This window comes from Rhineura floridana, chromosome 4, assembly GCF_030035675.1.
Source record: "Rhineura floridana isolate rRhiFlo1 chromosome 4, rRhiFlo1.hap2, whole genome shotgun sequence".
In the NCBI taxonomy this organism is placed as follows: Eukaryota; Metazoa; Chordata; class Lepidosauria; order Squamata; family Rhineuridae; genus Rhineura; species Rhineura floridana.
In genome coordinates, this window is record NC_084483.1 from 133,173,164 (window position 1) to 133,194,036 (window position 20,873).

Consider the following 20,873-nt stretch of genomic DNA (forward strand, 5'->3'; position numbering starts at 1 on the left):
CTCACGCGGCGACGACGACGCCTCTCATTCACAGCTCCACACTCTTGCTCCGGCCTCGCCCCCTTTCCCGGTCCCTCCGCGCACGTGCTTCTTCTTCCGGCACATCCTCATTTTCTTTTCCCTTCTCCGGCGTCACCTTCACCCGAACCAGCGAGTTGGAGGAGCGGGGGTGGAAGGAAGAGAAAGAGATCCGCAGACATTTCTAGCCGAATGTCGAGAGGGTCAGCCTTCTCATTGGCTGGCAGGCTGCGCCTGCGCGGTCGCCTTCCTCCCCGGCCTCGCTCTCCTCCTTCTCTGTGTCAGTGCCGTCAGTCATGGAGTGGCTGCTTCGAGCCGCGGTGGCAGCACTAGTCAAAACAGAAGCAATACCAGCGCTTGCAGCCCGGGACGTCCAAGTCTGTCTTGTTGGCCGAAGACCCAGTAACGAGAAGTGGCTGCACGCGCGCGCGCCGGGGTCCGCACGAGTGGCTGGAGCAGTACTAACATTAGCGGCGGCGTCTCGCGCCACTGGGCTCAGTGACTGACGGCGCGAGTCCAGGAATTTCGTCTCGTGCCTGCACTAGAAGTCACACACGCATACGCAGCGTCCCTCTCTCTCTTCCTCCTCCTTGCCTGCGATGCTCTAGTGAGTGCCTCTCTTTCTCTCCCCCCCTCCCTTTGGCATGCAGCAACAGCAGCAGCTCCTTTTCCCGGGCGGGTGGAGCGGCGGGACGAGCTAAGCCAAGTGTGGCGCGCGTAAGGGCCCGCCCTAGGTAGAGGCGGGTAGTCGTCCTCTCTCCCCCCCGCCTCCGTTTCTGCCCTTCAGCTGTGAGGCTATATGTTGGGTTTATTCATTTGCTTTACTGTTGTTGTGCCATCGATTAAATAGCAATGATTTACAGAATAACATAATTTTTAAAAAAAACCAAAGGCAGGTGTGTTGGTCCGTAAGAAAAAAAATGTATAAAACCACAGTTGAGCAATATCTGTATTTGGACAAACCAAAGTGCCATGAAAATGAGTAAGCTTTTGAGTTCTTCAGAACGCTTTATCAGGCTGGATAAGCAAGATAGATTTATTTATTTATTTACTGGATTTATTAGTCGCTCATCTGGGAGGATATCCAACTACTCTGGGTGACATACAATCAAAAATATAAAATTACAATGAACAATAAAGATAAAATCATTAATACATTAATAGATACAGTAATAGATACTTGCTATGAGGAGCTTGCAATCGAAACAACCATGTTATTGGCAGTTAGTAGTAGTTATGACTAGTAGTATTATAAGTAGTTGTTAGTAGTAGTTCTAACTACTAAGTTGCGTGAGCAAATGTTGTACCACTTTTGAATAGTACACAACCACTATATAGTTTTAGAATATAATATTAATAAGTACACGACCAAGTTGTTATCCCATCTCTCTGAGGAAGAATGTCCCCAGCCAGTCCCACTGATTTGTCCCTGATGGCTTGCCTCTGGTACTAATTAGGAAGAGCTATAACTTTCCTGGTTGGATGCATGCAAATCCATGGACATAAATTTTTGTTTTACATTTTCCAAATTACACATATATTTTTCAAATCCTCAAAAACAGATTGCATTTCTTGAATCTTAAATCTGGGGAAGGAATCTCTCTTTTTTTGTCAGCTATGCTGAGGTAGCTGTCAACGGGAGTGCTGAAGGCATAATTTTCCCAATTACAAGTTCCCCCCCAATAAGAAATATAGTAGAGTAGTAAATGATTTGTGTTGAAGAATAGTGATCATTAGAACTATGCAGGTGCTGCCTTAATTGATTTGCCTTAAAAGCCTCAAGGAGCCACATGAGGGTGATATTTCTAAAATATGTTAGCAAGGTCAACCTGTAAAAAAAGGAATTGAATGTAAGTTATTTAAGTGAAACAGCTGGTATAGCACAGTGGGGAGGAGAGCCTGGCTGGGAGTCCAGAGTCTGAGTTCAAATCCCAGCTTGTGTCTCCTGGGTGTCAAGGGCCAGCTAAAGATCAACCCCACAGCGAGTGGCTCAGGGGTTACGTGCCCTGCCACCTGTGCAGCCGTGGGCAAGCTGCATAGTCCCAGTTGCCCCCCCCACCAGTTGTGGACAAGGAAGGGGTGGCTTGTGCAGCTGTGGCAAGCTGAGCAGGCCCTAGCCAGCTGGGGAGGACTAGCCCCAGAGGGAGGCAATGTTAAACCCCTCTGAATACCGCTTACCATGAAAACCCTATTCATAGGGTAGCCATAAGCCACAAGACAATCCATTTCCATTTTATGTCAGTGAGACTTCAGCCTCGTTCAATAATATTTTATGGGATATTAGTTGAAATCAGATTTGCTTCCAATGGGCTTATATATTCCAATGAAGTAATATATGGCAAACCCTCAGCATTTTTGTGTTGTCATCTTTTGCATAAGAGCCAGTCTCAGGGGCACATAATGTAGCAGCCTTTTTGAAATTAAGCAGATTTGATCTTGAATGGGATGCTGTATTGGTCTTCCTGAGGAAAGGCAGGATATACATGTAATAAATCACTGTGGGTGAGCAGAGACTTCAATAGGTAATACCCAGAATGTTTTTCTGTTTCACATATCTAATGCACTTTTCTGTCTGCCCGTATTGTTTACTGTTAAGTTTTATGTTATACCTTTCAACCATTTTGAGGCAAAAAATTACTTAAGTTCTGAGTTCATGTACAGTAGGGCTCCGCTTTACGGCATTCTGCTTTAAGGCATTCCGCTAATGCGGCGGTTTTCATTTTCAATTTTAAAGGTATTTTTTGCGCTGTTTTCGCACAACGCGGCCCATTATAGTGAATGGGGTTCCGCTTTATGGCTATTTCCGCTTTACGGCAGGGGTCCGGAACAGAACCTGCCGTATAAGCGGGGCCCACCTGTACTAGTCAAAAGGAATGACACCTGTTATACGCTATTAGGTATAAAAGTGGGGGTAAAATATGAAATAAAATAATAATCTGGAAATGGAAGCCTTTAAGTGAGATGGCACTTGACAGCTATGAAACCAAAGAAGTATACTCTAGTAAAAGTGAAACTGAAACAAAACTGAAACTAACTTTAGTTTTGTCATATGGATGACTGAGAAAATAGTATTAATAGTGCAGAATAGAGTTTTATAAAATTGCATCTGTTTATTAACCACAGTGTGCCTATCACTAATGCACAGAACTCCAAGGTGGCATAGTCCCTCTCCTGTGGATGTATAGTGTAGCTAAGGCATTAAAAATGCTCCTATTGAGGCTTCTGAATTAAAGTAAAAAAGGTGAAGGAAAACATCAACACCTATGACAAGCCTGAAGTTGTCATTAATGATGCCTGCACCCAAACATCCACATTTCTAAAATCCTAAATGAACCCCAGTCCTCTTAGTCTTCTGTGCTTAGTGCTTTTGAGATCTAAGGTATCAACATCCAGTGATACATGGCTATTTCAGTGTGTAGGTAAGGCATACATTTTATGCTGTATCCACTTTTGGAGTGGATAATGAGTGTCTGTTTCCCACAGGTTTCTAACTCAGCAACCATGTGTTTTTCCAGAGAAATTGCTGCACTCTTTGTGATTGGAAATATGTTTCCTTTTCTTTTGGAGGTCATGAAACGTGTACGTGCAGAACAGATTCAGATGGCAGTTTCCTGCTACCTCAAACGCAGGCAATATGTAGACTCGGAAGGTCCTCTGAAACAAGGGCTTCGCTTAAGCCAGACTGCAGAAGAAATGGCAGCTAATCTAACAGGTACCTAGTAAGCTTTTCTTATGGGTGTATAGCAGGGGCAGCCAACATTGTGCCCTGCAGATGTTGTGGACTACAACTCCCATCATGCCTAAGAGTTTGGGGCTGTAGTCCAATATTTGTAAGACCATCCCACTGGCTACCTGTGATTTATAGTAGAGTCCAAAATCTCTCTTTTTAACTAGTGTGAAACTTCTAATTGGGAAAGGACTGCCCCATGAATGATCACATGATTCCCTAACACCCAGGTGTGTCAAAAGGCTGGAAAGCTATGAAAGAAACTTGGAGAGGGAGTGGTCTCCAATCTGTGGCAGTTTCCCAAAAAAGACAAATCAAAATGAAATGCATAGTAGGAATGCTGCCATTCCCAAATATTCAGAAATTACTCAGCTGACAAATACATTTTAAGTTATAAAATCTGGGAAGAACACATTTTCACTAAGATGGAGCTAAAGGATTTAGATCTTCTCTAGCTCATACCTGTCACAAGATAAACAGAATTTATTACTGCTAAATAGTGGATTCAACTTTCGTTTATAAAATTTATTGGCCTGATACTTTTTTGGTTGTTGTAAATGTTTTACACTAAGCATCAGAGCAATGTGTAATTGTCATCAACTGCTTTTTTCATCTAGTTGAAAGCCTATTTAAAGTTAATCAGTTCAGGAGAGAAATTACTGAGTTGTTTGGAAGTTAATAAAAATATAAGCAGTGATGTTCTAATTTAGAGGTGGCTAACATTCCAAAGCATAAGAATTTAACATTGAAGAGCCAAGGCAGAAATCTTATACCCATTTACCTGGGAGTTATAGTTCAGCAACATCTGGAGGGCCACAGGCTCCTCACCCCTGCATAATAAGGGTAATAACAAGGATGGATGAAGGAGGAATGTGGAGGCTATAGAGGCAAAACACCCTACGTACAGCTAAAAAAAATTAGGAATGAGAACATAATTCACAGCTAATAAACAGTGCTTTAAAAATTGGGTAATTCTGGTCACATGGACAAGGTTACTTATTCCCTTATTTCTAGCTAATTTGTGAATATTTGCCTGTAGGAATAGGGGTGCACTCTCCTCTTCGGTTTAACTCATGAAGGAACAGATTTGAAAAACTAAGCCTTCCTTTTAAATGTTATTTATGATTTTACTGACAGGATAAATTGTGTGAGCCCATGCAAAATATTGGCTATATTGATGCAAATTGTAATATTCTAACTGACCTATCGAATGCAATCCTCAAATTTGAATTTGTAATGCAAGTTACTAATAGCAGGTTAATTTGTAGTATGCTTTAAGTCTTTTTTGTTGTTGCCAGCTATCAAGCAACTTTGCTTCAAAAGCTCACTTTAGAATCCCTTATTGTGAGATCCCTAGAATACTGGTGGCTAACAGTGAAATTGGGCAACCACTCCAGACCTCTAGAGCTTAATTGACTGTGAATCCCCCAATGTCAATGGTGATGCTGGACTGTGATTGTATTCTTACTGCGAAGTCTTCTGCACAGTCTAGAAAAAGGTACAGGTGTGAGAGAAACATCACAATTATGAGAAGTATTCTTTGCTGGATCTTTTTTTAAAGTGTGAAGGACTGATTCACGCCTGTCAGTGCCTTTGTTTGGAAAATGGAAAATGAACTGCCTTCAAGTCAATCCCGACTTATGGCGACCCTATGAATAGGGTTTTCATAGTAAGCGGTATTCAGAGGTGGCTTACCATTGCCTTCCTCTTTGTTTAATTACTCCTTAATCAGTGACTCTCTCTTCACAGGACTTGTAAATGAACTAAATTGAAAAAATTCTTTGTAGTGATGTCAGGTGATTCAAAGTCTCTGTGGGGTTAGTTTGTGATAGCTGCTTCAGACACTGAAATCTGCAGTTCATGCTGCATATTCAGTCTGGTTCGATGTGTGAATTCACCCTGCAAGTAATGAATTCACTCGTGAAACAACCAAATGCAAGCAGATTGGCAACGTGTTCACTAATTTCCAGTGGCAGTTTCAAAAGGCAGATTTTAAAAAACCAAAAAACATTTTGTTATTTATGAACATAACATATCTGAACTGGTCTAGTCCTATTGCGATGAACATATCCCATATTCATTAATAGTATTTTTAGTGACCTTACAAATCTTGTCTTGAATATAAAAATAAGTGGGCAGCAAGCGTACTGGATTATTTTAGTCAATAGCTTAGAGCAATAATTTTGTTTGCTTTGTGATAATCTTGGTGATTTTTTTTACTACTAATTTGTCAAAACACTTTGTATGTATATTCCACAATGAGAACAGTAGTGTGTTGTGTTGCAGCTTTCCGTGCCTTTTAGAAACTAATTTCCTTAACCTTGTTTATTTCCTTAGTTCAGTCTGAATCAGGTTGTGCCAACATTATCTCTGCTGCACCTTGCCTAGCAGAGCCACAACAATATGAAGTACAATTTGGGCGTTTACGCAACTTTCTTACAGGTGAGTTTCAGCTTGATAGGATGTGCTTTTCAAGTGAGAAATTAATAGACATATGTGCCAGTTTTGGCCACTAAACCTGGCACTTACATGTCTAAGTTACACACACACACACACACACACTTACAGTGGTTTGTAGGGAGGTCTCCCCTGCCCCTCACTGGGTCTTTTCAAATGGCATCAGTTCTGAAGCTACAAATTCTGCATCCTTGGCACACGTAACATTGGGAGAGAGGCTAGTTGGTGTGGCCCCATTCCCATTTTGTGAATATAATGCGTGAAGAGGGCTCTAGTGAATGGATTATGGTGGCCCTGATAATTAACTGGGTAGCATAGGAAAATGGCTCCAGGAATGTGGTAGAATATGATAGGGTGGTTTTGCAGATTGCTCTATTCTAACAGAACAGTGTATTCTAATGAGAGGTACTCTTGAAATTACTGTTGGGATTCAGTTTGGCCGAGAGACAGAAAACAAGCAAGCTAAGACAGCAGTAAAGTTCTGAAGCATAGCGTTTAAAATTGCTAATGTGTGTGTTTCTCCTGTCTCAGGTCAGCGCCATATCCATAAGTGCATGTGTCTCTAAGTGCACTAACAATACTGGGTTAATTGTATTCTTAAACTCTTTGATGGGGAGCTGCGTATCTAATTAAAACTAAAATATGACTAGCAGCACATATGAGGGCTCTTATGAATTTTAGAGCAGCTGGGTATCCATTGAAGAGCTGAAAACTTTGCTGAATGGCATGTTATGTGCATTTTAAAAACACAAACAAAAGACAGTCCACAAGTGCCGTAGAAGATGACTTGTTTTGCTTTCATAATAATCCCTACTGAGTAAGATAAAGTGATACTTCTTTTCTGTGTGTCTAGATTCAGATTCCCAGCACAGCCATGAAGTGATGCCTCTTCTATATCCTCTCTTTGTCTACCTCCATCTTAACATGGTCCAAAATGGCCTAAAGAGCACAGTGGACAGCTTCTATAGTCGCTTTCGTGGAATGTTCTTGCAGAATGCCAGCCAGAAGGATATCATTGAGCAGTTACAGACCACACTAACGATTCAAGACATCCTGTCCAACTTTAAGCTCCGGGCGTTTCTTGACAACAAGTATGTCGTCCGCCTTCAAGAAGACAGCTATAATTTCCTACTTCGCTACCTCCAAAGTGATGATAACAATGCCCTTTGCAAAGTTCTCTCCTTGCACATTCACTTAGATGTGCAGCCAGCCAAGAGGATGGACTACCAGCTATATGCTAGTGGTGGCTCTTCACGCAGTGAAAGCAATGGCCTAGAATCCACTGACATGCCTGCTTCCATCCTGCAGAATGAGGCAGCCTTGGACATCCTGCAGGATAGCATTAAAAGAGTCAAAGATGGGCCACCTTCACTCACCACAATATGTTTCTATGCTTTCTATAACACTGAACAGTTGCTGAACACTGCAGAGATCTCACCGGATAGCAAGCTGCTTGCAGCTGGCTTTGACAATTCCTGTGTAAAGCTGTGGAGCTTGCGGTCCAAGAAGCTGAAATCTGAGCCTCATCTGGTAGATGTATCCCGAATCCGCCTGGCATGTGATATCTTGGATGAGGAGGTCAGAGTGGCTTGCTATCATTATACGTTTGGGTGGAATGCTTTACTGAATTGAAATGCTTTATATGAGGGATTCTCAAAGCTTGTCATAGCCTCCCCAGCCAGGAAAAACCAAACTGCCTCAGTGGTGCTTTTCTTCTGGTCATCAGTTGTAACTGCCAGATGGGTGGAAAGCGATGAGGAACAGCAGCTTTTATTGGGTGAAGATTTAAGTGATGGTTAGCTGCCCAACTCTGTTGCATTGACCGCAGTGTGACAGATCAACTCTCTGTTGTTTGTTCCTGTCAAAACATCTTTGCTAGGAATTGCCCAGACCTTTATATGGAGGTCTGTTTCATCCTTCACGTGCATGTGCATTAATGCATCACAACTTCAAAGGCATGTAATGGCATGGTTCAAGCTACGTGAGGCAAAGACATGGAGATGATGCTTTGATTGTTCATCTTTTATAAGATTTTTACAAGGAATATATATTTTAAGATATCATCTCTTGCATAAAGTTGAGGGAAGGACTTAGGAGAGACACAGTTCAGTAGATGCCTGGCTAACCCAGCTATTGTGTCTTGCTGCTACTATACTTGGTTTAGCTGCCCAAGCAAAAGCCCCCATTCCTAAGGCCATCTTGTGTGAATAATGCTGGAGGTGCACTAGAGAAATAAGCAGACAATGGAAGGATCAAGGGAAAAACCTGGAAAGTAAAAGAAAAAAAGAGTAAAGAAACAGGCTTGTATCCAGAGCAGCACCAGCAGAGTTCCACTGGCACAGTGGCACTTTTTCCTCTCCTCCCTCCACATCCTCCTAAATCTTCTCTGGAGGGGGTCTCAACCCTCTGGATCTGATTTTGAGGGGAGGGCTGCAGGGGACAAGAGGGAATCATTCTGTTCTATCAACATACATCTTTTGTGCTGGGAGTACAGGAGCATGGGATACCACCTACGGTCTGTGGAAGGAGATAATGGAAAAGTCTAAATGTTATAAGGAATGTTTAGAGATGCCATGTAGAGTGTTACAGGTGGAATGCAATTAGTTCCTGTTTGCTTGTGGAAGGGCTTGTGATCCAGTGGATGCCTCTGCAAACGAGAGAAGAGGGGAGGCACTTTTTGCTGATTCCCCTATCCCCTGCTGCCCCCCGTACCCCCCCAAAAAAGCTTCAGGATTCTGGGACCCTTTGAAATGAGGTAAAAGGTGGCTTGGGGAGCTAAAGAAGATGCAACGGGGTGAAAGGTAGCCTGGGAGTAAAAATGCCTCCTTTCCTCTTTGGTTAGCAGAGGTGTCTGCTGGATCAAAAGCCCTTCCATGAATGCAAGGATACTAGTTAGATTCTACCTTGTGAATTGTTTTTAGTGGAATTTAAGGGAAAGCCCATGGCTGAAATTATTAGGACAGCCATAATATTGAAGTGATGGTAAATCATGAAAATCTCTGCCCGTGTTAAGTGTAGAAACCTGGCAGAGAATTACTTTTATTTTATTCAGTATTTTAGGGAAGAATGGATATTCCTTGCCTTTAGATGCCATCATTTCTGATTGAATTTCTTGCAGGACAATACCTAGCTGACTTTGTACACTCCAGTGTGAGGCTTTTTTGCTTTCCTCTTTTAACCATATTTAGTTTTTCCATTAACACATAAGAGCCCTGCTAGATCAGACCAAAGACCCATCTAGTCCAGCATCCTGTTCTCACAGTGGCCAGCCACATGCCTATGGGAAGCCTGTAAGCAGGACGTGAGTGCATAGTGCCTCCAACAGTAGAGGCAGAGCACAGCCATTATGGCTAGTGGCGATTGATAGCCTATCCTCCGTTAAAAAGCCACCCAAGTTGGACTTGTCATCTTATACCTTTCCAATTTTAAAATGCATATAGATTTTAGAAAACATCAGAATGGTATATTAAACCAAACCTATCTGTTCTGAAACCAAGAAAAGTAACTAAGCTACAGTAACTATAAAAGGCAGGTTTTCTTAATATTCAGTCATAATGCTGTTTTTCCACTGGTTATATATAGCATCTCTTTTGAAAAATGACTGAAGTTAAAGGAGATTGTGCTCTGACTACTGCATAAGTTTTGATTAGTTGTTGCTTTCACTGCTATAAATCTCATCCTTAAAATATGAAACTGCAGAAAATGTGACATAGTATTTCCAGCCTGAGACTTCAAAGCGATGTCTCAAACCTGTTACCAGTGTGAGTGTAATTTAATGTCTATCTAGCTGCTGATCAAATCTAGGAGCAGAATTTTAGTTGCTTATTGCTTTTTATGTGCACTGTTTTCAGTTAATGCCAGCTGCAATTTTTGTGGCTGAAATAAGAATGCTACAGCAGTTAGATATATTTTTAAAACTTTTTAAACAAGATTTTTAGAGCAAGGATGTTAATAGTAAAGCAGGCTATAATCACGGATTTTAGGTTCTTCTAAAATTGCTCACATTGCTGGGGCCAGCAAGCCCTCCATTCCCATAAAATTAATTTGATCTTACCAGAGTTCTTGTCCTATTGTTCCTCCCTTTCCCCAAATCAGGAGCCTCTAGAATAGTCCTAGCAGATATGATCATCCACATTAGCTTCTCTACATCTCCAGCAGTTGTCACGTTGCATAATTTACATTCTCAGTTTTAACTGGTTTCTTGTGCTGTCTATACAATTTTGAAATGGTTTGCCTTAAATTCATTGCAAGGCAATATTGCATTTCTTGGGTAACTATCTAAATCTAAATATTACAATACCAGTCTGTTTTCTGCTCAGATCTAAATACCTGTTCAACAGAAGCATAGGTCTCTAGGAAGATAGTAAAGTTTGGCCTGTAAACTTTCAGTTCAAATTACTATACATTTTTTTCAAAGGTATACCCTTTTCCCGCTGACGCATACTAATACAAAATGTGTCTCATCCAAATTTATATTCCAAGAAGTAGGCCACACGTTAGGTTGTCCTCTTTATTTATTTATTTATTTATTTATTTATTTCATTCCATTTCTATACCGCCCTTAGCCAATGGCTCTCTGGGCAGTTCACAGCAAGGAATAAAATACAATACAGTAAAAATCAGATAAAATCCCTAAAACAGACAACTTAAGCATTTAACAACATGAAATAAAGTAACTAACATAACACAATTAAAATGCCTGGGAGAATAAAAAGGTTTTGACCTGGCGCCGAAAAGATAGAAGAGTAGGCGCCAGGTGCACCTTATCGGGGAGACTATTCCATAATTCGGGGGCCACTACTGAAAAGGCCCTAGATCTAGTAACAGCCCTCCGAGCTTCCGCATGAGACGGGACTCGGAGGAGGGCCTTAGATGTTGAACGTAGTGAGCGGGTAGGTTCATAGCGAGAGAGGCGTTCCGCAAGGTATTGTGGTCCCGCACCGTGTAAGGCTTTATAAGTCAAAACTAGCACTTTGAATCTGGCCCGGAAACAAATAGGTAGCCAGTGCAAACGCGCCAAGACAAGTGTTATATGTGCTGACCGTCTGGTCCTCGTCAGCAGTCTAGCTGCTGCGTTTTGCACTAGCTGTAGTTTCCGAATCGTCTTCAAAGGCAGCCCCACGTAGAGTGCATTGCAGTAGTCCAATCTCGAGGTTACCAGAGCATGGACAACTGAGGCGAGGTCAACATTATCCAGATAGGGGCGCAGCTGGGCTACCAACCGAAGATGGTAGAACGCATTCCGTGCCACCGAGGCCACTTGAGCCTCAAGAGACAGGAATGGATCGAGAAGGACCCCCAAGCTACGAACCTGTTCCTTCAGGGGGAGCGTAACCCCATCCAGAACAGGTTGAACATCCACCACCTGGGTCGAGAAGGCACCCACCAACAGCGTCTCAGTCTTGTCAGGATTGAGCTTCAGTTTGTTAGCTCTCATCCAGTCCATTAAACTTGGCAAGGCCAGAAAACCTCTTTAAATGTAGATGTCCTCTTCTCAGTGTCTAAGCCACCAGGTTAGGAGGACAGAGGAGGACAGCAAAAGAGCCCTTCCACACTCTCACTGAAGCTGATTAAAAAGAAAGATGAGAGATGGTGCAGTCCCATGAGCTAAAGAGATTAACGTTTGCTGATCTATATAACATGGAGGTGAGACCTGCTGCATGCTATATATCCCACATAGCAGTGGTTCACTGGGCTAAAGATAAGTTCTGCATACAAAAGCCTGTACGTTTCTAATCCAGTTTCTTCTCTCCTGCTTTCTTCTGCCTCCCCCTGCAAAACAAAAAAAAGGTTCAAAAAACAAAGCTATGAAAGCCATTGGTTTGAGATGTTTTTAGAATCCCTCACTGTCTCAAACTAAAGGAGGGGTATAATAAATTTGTTTCTAAAATTTCTAATGAAACTGTGGGTGAAAAGTGCTGAAGAACTTCATTGAAGGCTGTTCTTCAGAATATTAAAGCCTGAGAAATGTATAATACTGAATGACGTAAGCAACCTTGTTAATATGCTCAATGTTCTGTGTGTTGTTAAAAATGAGACATCTGAAAGTCTTGAAGTCCTCCTGGTTTGCTGTTGGGGTTATAGGAGATTTTTTTTCCTGCAGAGATCTTAGGCAGTCCAGATACAAAATTGTATTGTATTGGCAACCAATTAGTGTATACAACTGTGGCTAATCTATTTTGGCCTGAGGGCTGTATTCACCCTTGGCCCAACCCTCTGGGCGCTGCATGCCAGCAATAAGTATGGCCACCCCACCCACTCTCATGTGCACACGCATATTGCCCTCTCCTCAGCTGATCCATGCAGATCAGTTGGGGGTGGGTGCATTTGCCTCCTCCCTGCTCATCAAATGATCAAACTGATGACTGAGGTGAGACTATTTGTATCCTGATCAGGACGCTGGACTGGGTAGAGAGATTTAAACGTCTGTGCACTGTCTATGTTCTGTTTTATAGATGTTTTTAGTGTTCTGTTGTTTGTTTGCTGTCCTGGGCACCTTCTGGGAGGAAGGGCATGATATAAATTTAATAGTTAATAAGAATACTTTTAATTTTTCTTTCCTTTTGCCACTTCCATTAAAATTACTGAAGTCTTGGGGGCTCAGAAATTTTCCCTCCATTGCACAAAAGACTGCTCTTCTGTTGCTTCACATATTGGATGACGAAACCTTTCTTGAATGTGGACCTCAAATTTTCACCAGTTCTTTGAACAAATTGACAAACTGCCTTCTTTATTCCTCCTTGTAGGATGATGATGATAATGTGGGTACAGAAATGAAGATACTAAGGGGGCACTGCGGACCCGTGTATAGCACAAGGTTCCTGTCAGACAGTTCAGGACTGTTGTCGTGCTCCGAAGACACATCCATCAGATACTGGGACCTTGGATGTTTTACAAACACTGTTTTGTACCAAGGGCATGCCTACCCTGTGTGGGATCTGGACATTAGTCCTTGTAGCTTGTACTTTGCCAGCGGTTCCCATGACCGCACAGCAAGACTCTGGTCATTTGATCGGACGTACCCACTGAGGATATATGCAGGCCATTTGGCAGATGTGGACTGCATTAAGTTTCACCCCAATTCTAACTACTTGGCAACAGGATCTACAGACAAAACAGTGCGGCTCTGGAGTACACAGCAAGGAAATACAGTGCGTCTGTTTACAGGTCACCGGGGCCCTGTGTTGTCACTTGCATTTTCTCCAAATGGTAAGTATTTGGCTTCAGCAGGTGAAGACCAGCGTTTAAAGCTATGGGACTTGGCATCTGGCACACTTTACAAAGAACTGAGAGGGCACACAGATAATATCACCAGCCTTACTTTTAGTCCGGACAGTAGCTTGATTGCTTCTGCATCAATGGACAATTCTGTTCGGGTTTGGGATATTCGAAACACTTACTGCAATGCTCCCATAGATGGCTCTTCCAGTGAACTAGTTGGTGTATATACTGGACAGATAAATAATGTACTGAGTGTACAGTTCATGGCCTGTAACCTTCTTTTAGTGACTGGAATTGCACAAGAGAATCAGGAACATTAACCTTTTTTAAAAATGGGTGTGGTGTTAAAAGCCAGAGTCTATTATAAACTGAGATTATATATAATTGACTGTGAAAAAAATGTTTTCTTTCCCATTGGTGGACATGTCCAGAATGATGGAAATACTGTACTTGAAGATGTCTTGTATTGTTGCAAAAAATATAGGAAAGGGAAAGCAACAGGAGAACTTCATTTTAATTTTATGTTAGCAGTGCAATGGCAGGAAGCAATGAGAGGAAGGAAACCAACAACACATAATATTTTGATGAAGGTGGATAGTCCAAACCCAGTCCAGGCAACTGAAGTCATCAACCTGAATATGTTGCATGAATGGACAAATCCTACTTAAAAGTTATTGGAGATTTTTGTGTCTGTACTGCAGCTATTTAGCTCAATTGACTGTTTTCCCCACTGAAGTTTCTATGGCACAAGAATCCTTGCTATCACCTTGGAAAGAAAAATGTATTTTGTCATAGGGATGCTCCCCAAACCATAAGTAACATTACAATAATGTTTAAGATAACATTAAGTAAGGTTTCCAGCTTGCTAATATAAAAGGCATAGTATTTTTATTTTTATCTTCAAATTATAAACAGGTGATTTGAATATGTCAATGGCTGTCCCTACAGTAAGATACAATTTGGATTTGGTACTTTACATTAACTATAATTGTAGCTGTTCCTTGATCAAAACTTTGAGATTTTCCCAAATCTGGTTGAATTGTGATGGTGATACAGAATACTAGATGACTGGGATAATAGGTAGATTGCCTGCTGAAAAAAACTAGCAAAACATGGCTGAATTTATAGTAGCATGTTTGGACTTCTCATAGAAAGGGGCATATTTCACCTCACCAAAAATCTTTTCTGCAAATAAATTTGAGCAAAGGTATGCAGAAGATGGAGAAATAGTATTACTAAATTATTGTGAGAAGATGCAGCTTTGCCAGCTTCTGATGTTTTCCACTGAATACTGAAATACAAGTTTCATGAAGTTTTCATAAAAGAGCATGAGTATGCAAAAGGTTGGAAAAAGCAAACTTTGATTTTGTCATTCTAAGAAGATTGAATATTTCTGCTTTCAGGAAAGATTTTGTATTTTTGTTTTTTCTATTAAAGCATTTAGTTTAAAAAGGTTTGGTATCTCTGTGTGGAGCTGAATGGGCTTTATAACAGATAAAAGTATTTTGCCTTGTGGGTTGCATCTGTATACTGCTTCAGCCAGGGAGGTGAGCTCTTCTGCAGGTGCATGATACTGAAAGGATATTAATGTCAGTAACCTGGCTTTACAGAGCAGTGTGTAGATAGCAGGTAACATGATTCATGAGACTTCCATCAAAGATAATTAGTAAGTGGTACTCTTAACAATGGAATGTGTTAGAGCCAGACATTTTAATCCCTTTTCTTAGCACATAAAGGCCAAACTGTCCCGGGACAGCACCAATAAAACTTAGTGGACTAGAAATTTCTGTTCCAAATCAAACACTGATCAAATGGTCTACATTTATTGTATTTACATACATTAAAATGTATATCTTGTCCTTCTAGTGCCTATGCCGTACTTGGGGTGACTCACAAAAATATAAAATCACAGTATCACGAAAAAGTACATTGAGTTAAAATGCAAAATCAAACGCCAGATGCAGACACCACAGACAAAACACAACTTTTAAATCAGGGATGGGGAAACCCACAGACCTATTCAGGCCATGGCCGCTTCCTCATCAGATGTGCACGCACGTCCACACACGCCAGTTCAAGTAGGGAGCAGTCTCCCTAATTGTGCATGGAGTGGGGAGGTTTAGACTTCCATGCCCAGTGTGCCATGATGAGGATAAAAATAACCCAGCTCGTCACCAAGCTCTTTAACAGTAAAATTAGCTAGGATTGTGTTAGTGTTTTCCTTTCCTATTTGGCACTGGGAAGCAAGATGTTTCTAAAAGTTGATTTCTTTATTGTAAATCTCATAAGATGCTCATAACATTTTTAAAAACTTCTTTGGCTGCTGGCTTTAAGAAAGCAACACTATAAACTGCATCAAGTCATTACTAACTTTTAACAGAAGGGGTCATACAAAAATTACTGGGCTGTATCCCATGGGGTTGCTGTGCTGACGGAAGGCTTCTAATTAGCGGAAAGGAGAGGGAGGCCCTTCTCAGTGTTTCTCTCTCCCGGCTGCAGCTTCCCATGATTCCCCCTAAAACTGCTCCTGCAGGTCAGACCACCACTTGTGACATTTCCAAATTACTCACTGATATTAAACTTAAGGCTGTGTGTCTGTGTATAGTCCATGTATTGTCACATTTTAGACAAATCTTTTTTGTGGTATTGAGATGCATGTTCTGATTCTTGGAGAAAACATGCTCAAAGTGCTTAGGGCCTAACTCCACTCCACTACAGATGGATTATTACAGCTGGGTTTCTTTAAAGCACATGAAATGGCTGCCTTTGTCTTGGATGTCACATAGCTTGTACTGAGCCAAGCTCTAAAACTGTACTATTACTGAACTCCTGTGTGGCAGTGTCATTAAATGCATAAATAAGGTCTGCCAATGTTTGTCCCATCGGGCTACTCTTCAGCTGCAATTTAAAAAAAATTGGATGGAAGCCACACATAGTGGAAATGTATGTCACCTTACTCACCAATTAATAGCCCTCCAGGTGCAGAACCTCTCTTTAATAGTTGAGGTTGACCATATTTATATCTCTGAGGAATTTTAAATAGAACATAAGTCATGACTTATGACTCATGATCATGATTGCTGACCATGTTTTGCATAGAAATCTAAATGCATATCCCTTTTGCATGTGGAGATTTGTGGATTAAGGTAAGCATTTTGCCGTAGGTCTTGTAGGGAAAAAATTGATTTCCTTTCCCTTGTAAAGAACAAATTTATGAAACTATAATTATGGGGTGGGGAGCCCCCAGGCCATGGCCAAATCTTGACCCACTAGGGGGTCCAAATTGGCCCATGAGGCAATTTTCCCAAAACCACACCCACCTATCAGTCGGCTGGTGTCACTTAGATCAGTGGGTGATTTCAGTGGATGGGTGTAGTTCTGGTGCATTGGCTGCACACGTTTGTGCCCAGCAGGGGAACTGGAGCCTGCAGCCAAAGCAGTGGATTTAAATGCCTGCTCAGTTTGGCTGCGTGCACTGGTTCCCCTGCGGGGAATAGGCAGATGCAGTCAACACAACAGGATTTCACACACCCTCATGATGAGTGAGGTGTGTATGTTAAATTCTGCTCAGACCCTTGCTTTTCTCAGTAGCCAGCTATTGAACCGTTTGTTTTTCATCTAAAATAACTTTCAAGCACAAGAGAACAGAAATGCTAAGCTAAAGGTCATCTTAATTTCCTCAGAGCTGTAGGCTATATTTTTCTTTGCTTTAAAAGTTTTTCCCAGAGATGTCACAATTGTGTGCTGTACCCTCACAGTACAATCCTGTGCAGTCTAACCTGAGATGCCATTGAACTCGTTAGGACTTCTAAGTAAACACAGTAGAGGCCTTGCTACAAAGGCATTGAATGTAGTCATACTGAGCAACATTCTCGTACAGCGAGCAACATTTCTGCATAATGCTTCTAACGAAACTGAAAGTACTGTGCACATACATGATAAATACAATTAGATTTATTATAATATACAAGGCCTTGTAGAATCTGCTTGGAGGTAGCTGGCTTAGAGGTTTACTGTTGTTACCTTCATACAATTCCCAACAACCAAACCTCAGGGCCAACCTACACTGAATACTTATAACTCATACATCTTTGCATAATTGTTTTAACCTAGCCTGGTGACAGTATTTTTTAGTGTTGCAGAATTTTTAATTTGCAAGATTTCTTTGGGGCCAGTTAACGTTCTTGCAGTAGACAAAGTAGAAGTTGTTAAGTAGCCAGAATTTTACAGCCACTGCTAAAACTTTGCTAACTTTGCTGGTTTTCAAAATTAGAAGATGCAACACACATAGCCACCAAAATTGAAGCCAAGCTGTTTGTGTGAATGTGCTGTCATAGGACATTAACATGGATAGGGATGAAGGTTGGGTTTATTATAGATACTTCATACCCTGCTAAAGATCCACCCCTTAACAAAAAGTATGCAACTGTGCTTTCAGAATGACAGAGTATGTGCTGTTACCGCTGACATACAGAAAAGCCAAGCCAGACTATAGTACCAACCTTTCTGCCCCCTAAAAAAAACCCTTGAGAATATCCTCTATGTGAGGCAGTTGAATTTCATCCATTCCAGTGTTTAGTTTGGGTGCAAGACACTGTTAAGCATTAGGAGTGACCCCAAGGTTGTTGTGGGGTGCACACTCCTAGTTCCTTCATTCCTACCCTAATTGGCTATTATTGGCATGGGGGCATTATGCTTGGCCATGTCTTGTGCCCAAACAAGGTATTGGGCCAACATGAATCTTAAGACAAGATTATGAAAGTGATTTCTCAACATCAACAGGTGTAAATGCTGATATAGCAAAGCAAATTTCCAAAATGACTGATTTTTTAAAAATGTACTTTTTTTAATGGGAGTAACAGAATAGCCCTAATGGGCTTCCATAAATTGATGGTTGCACTGAGGGTGAGCTACATGATTCTTGAAGTTTGTAAGACCCTTTTGTTTGGAAAAACTGTTCCCCATGGAGTGAAAATTTGTACATGCTCAGAAGACAAACAGCGCATTGAAATAAACACCCAATTGTTTACAACTAAGTGCACAAAATACCCTCCTTAAGACCACAGAAGGAGAAAGCTGGGAATGCTGTATTCAAAATTACCTGTCAATGATAAAATACTAGTTTTCCTTTTCCCCAGAGGAGCCTAATCTAATGCCTCCTTCCACAGAGTCTTATCCTTTATTACAGAGATACTGGAAATATTTAAGAGAGAAAAGGAGGGTGCCAGATTTTAAGTATGTCCCTTTTACAGCCCTGTAGGCAGCCTTTGTTGTTAGGTGGGACATTGGGGGGGGGGGGAGGAGAGATGCATAGCACCAGCCAATCCCTCCTTCCACACATTGGTAGAGAGGATGTGAGGGCCAGGACAGGAGAAAGGAAAGGTACTGATCTTCTCCTTCACTCCTCCATTTATGTAAGTTAACACACACTCTTGATGAAGTTTAATCTGTTGAATTGTCTCACCCTTTTCTGAGAGATCCCTAGGAATACCAGATTCAAAAGCTTGACTTTGCCTACAGCTACAGTTCTCTTTGAGAGCCAGTGTGGCATAGTGGTTAAGGTGCTGGACTACGACCTGGGAGACCCTGGTTTGAATCCCCACACAGCCATGAAAACTCACTGGGTGACCTTGGGCCAGTCACTGCCTCTCAGCCTCATGAAAACCCTATTCATAGGGTCGCCATAAGTCGGAATTGACTTGAAGGCAGTACATTTACATTTACAGTCCGCTTTCACGTGTGGTCCGTCCCTGTGTTCTGATTCTTCCATGAACTGAACTTCTTTGGTAATGATAGTGAGCTCCTGAGATTGGCTTTGATGCTCTGTTGGGTATCTGTTACAGATTTCACCCAAAAAAACAAACTTGTCCATACTATAGGGAAGGGCAGAGAGAAAATAAATGCTGTAGGGTGTGTTTAACTACTCCTTGAGAATCCCTCCTCTTAGTCTTGTTCCTGACCTTTAGATTTTCCTTCCTGTAGGACAGCAATTCCCTTTGAGTACGGGACTCCCTTTGTAACCCCCCAAAATGCCCCTCATACTAATTGTAATTTTAGTCTGTTAACTGAAAAAATACCAGAAGGGATTTTACCAGAAGGTCCCAAGGCAGGTTACAGTAATGTAAACAACTTTTAACAAAATATGAAGGAAATGAAAGGAAGGAGATAAAAGCAAACCACCCGGAGGTGAACAGAGCCAGGTTGATGCCAGGGCATTTGGACTCTGGTTCTAAGTGTTCCATCTGTATACATCAATACTCATCTTTAGCATTTGGCTCAAGAAGCTACATATGACAAGGGCTTGGGCAGAATGCTGGCACTGACAGAATGATCTCCTGTGCTTGGTAAACATTTCTCCTCCTTAGGGAGATATGCTGGCAAAGACAAATGAAGACTGAGATTGGAGCAGGAAAAGATACCAGTTTTCCCCTAGATGTGTACTGGATGTGTTTTAAAATGGATCTGCCCAGATAATCACTTCTGAAACTCACAATGTGAAGAAGAGTGAAGCAAGAATGTTCAGGTGACCAAATGATTAAGTGTTGTCAGCCTTTTAAAATCAGACTCACCCACTCATGCTATAACTAAGTTAATGAGATGGCTGGTGCTGTTTTGCAGCTGTCAGGGATTAGAAGTCTGGTAGAAATGATGTAAATTTCAACCTTAAATCTGTTTCCACATCTAGCGTGTTTCAGTATTTTGATTTCAATGCAACAAGTGCAGAAAACCCACTTTCACAAACATATGTTGTAGGAAAATGCATCAGGTACTTTAAAGCCTTATCAGAGAGTTCTGGGTACTGGGAATGAACATGTAGCCAGAAATCAGACAGGTGTTTCTGTGAAGAGAAAGCCAACTGATTTCTGTATGTAGAAGCAGTTGTTGGTGATCACTGCCCAACCCCTCACATAGAACTGCAAAAATTCTTGAACTTAAAGGGTGGGCCTTAATGAAATTAACAGTTTTCACAGATTCACTAAACAGTCTTGAGCTCAGAGGACATTTTATTTATTTATTTATTTAATTTATATACTGCCCCATAGCCGAAGCTCTTTGGGTGGTTTACAGCAATTTTCTTCATTACTAGTGTTTCCTTGTAGATGTAGTAGTGAATAAATGACACAGCATCTGTCATTTGCATCTGATGACACAGCTTTTACACGAGCGACAACACCATTATACCAGCTTGTCACAGTTCGGACCCCATCACTACTAATTCCAACACATTTTGACCAGTCAGTATTGCTCTCCTTTATGAAGTTACTCAAAATTCCAAAAATGGTATCCGAAGTTGCCCATGTATGCAATGAACTGCAAAAGTTCCTTATTCATACTTTCATTGCATTCATATCTAACAAATGTCAGAATACTGGCTAGGTTTGAAATGTCTGTGGATTCATCAAGTTGAACAGCATAAAAGCAACTATTGTGTACTTTTGTTATCAACTGT

General features: G+C 41.4%; 2 protein-coding genes across 2 annotated transcripts in view; one reads left to right on the plus strand and one right to left on the minus strand.

Moving 5' to 3' along the window:
• URB2 (URB2 ribosome biogenesis homolog) overlaps positions 1-714 on the minus strand; it is a 33,490-nt gene extending 32,776 nt beyond the window's left edge. The window contains exon 1 of the mRNA XM_061624476.1: positions 6-714. The gene's annotated coding sequence lies outside the window, so the exon portion shown is untranslated. The remainder of the gene's footprint in view (positions 1-5) is intronic.
• Positions 95-14,225, plus strand: TAF5L (TATA-box binding protein associated factor 5 like). The gene is made up of 5 exons (XM_061624478.1): positions 95-625; positions 3,586-3,730; positions 6,083-6,187; positions 7,056-7,780; positions 12,949-14,225. Exons 2-5 carry the CDS (start codon positions 3,589-3,591, stop codon positions 13,741-13,743), a joined length of 1,767 nt encoding a protein of 588 aa, XP_061480462.1. The 5' UTR covers positions 95-625; positions 3,586-3,588; the 3' UTR covers positions 13,744-14,225.
• The last annotated feature ends 6,648 nt before the right edge of the window (positions 14,226-20,873 follow it).

Coding starts and splice junctions, on each gene's coding strand:
- TAF5L (XM_061624478.1), top strand. CDS start 3,589: ATGAAACGTGTACGTGCAGAACAGATTCAGATGGCAGTTTCCTGCTAC. Junction 3,731..6,082: donor AATGGCAGCTAATCTAACAG/GTACCTAGTAAG, acceptor TTATTTCCTTAG/TTCAGTCTGAATCAGGTTGT. Junction 7,781..12,948: donor GTGATATCTTGGATGAGGAG/GTCAGAGTGGCT, acceptor TCCTCCTTGTAG/GATGATGATGATAATGTGGG.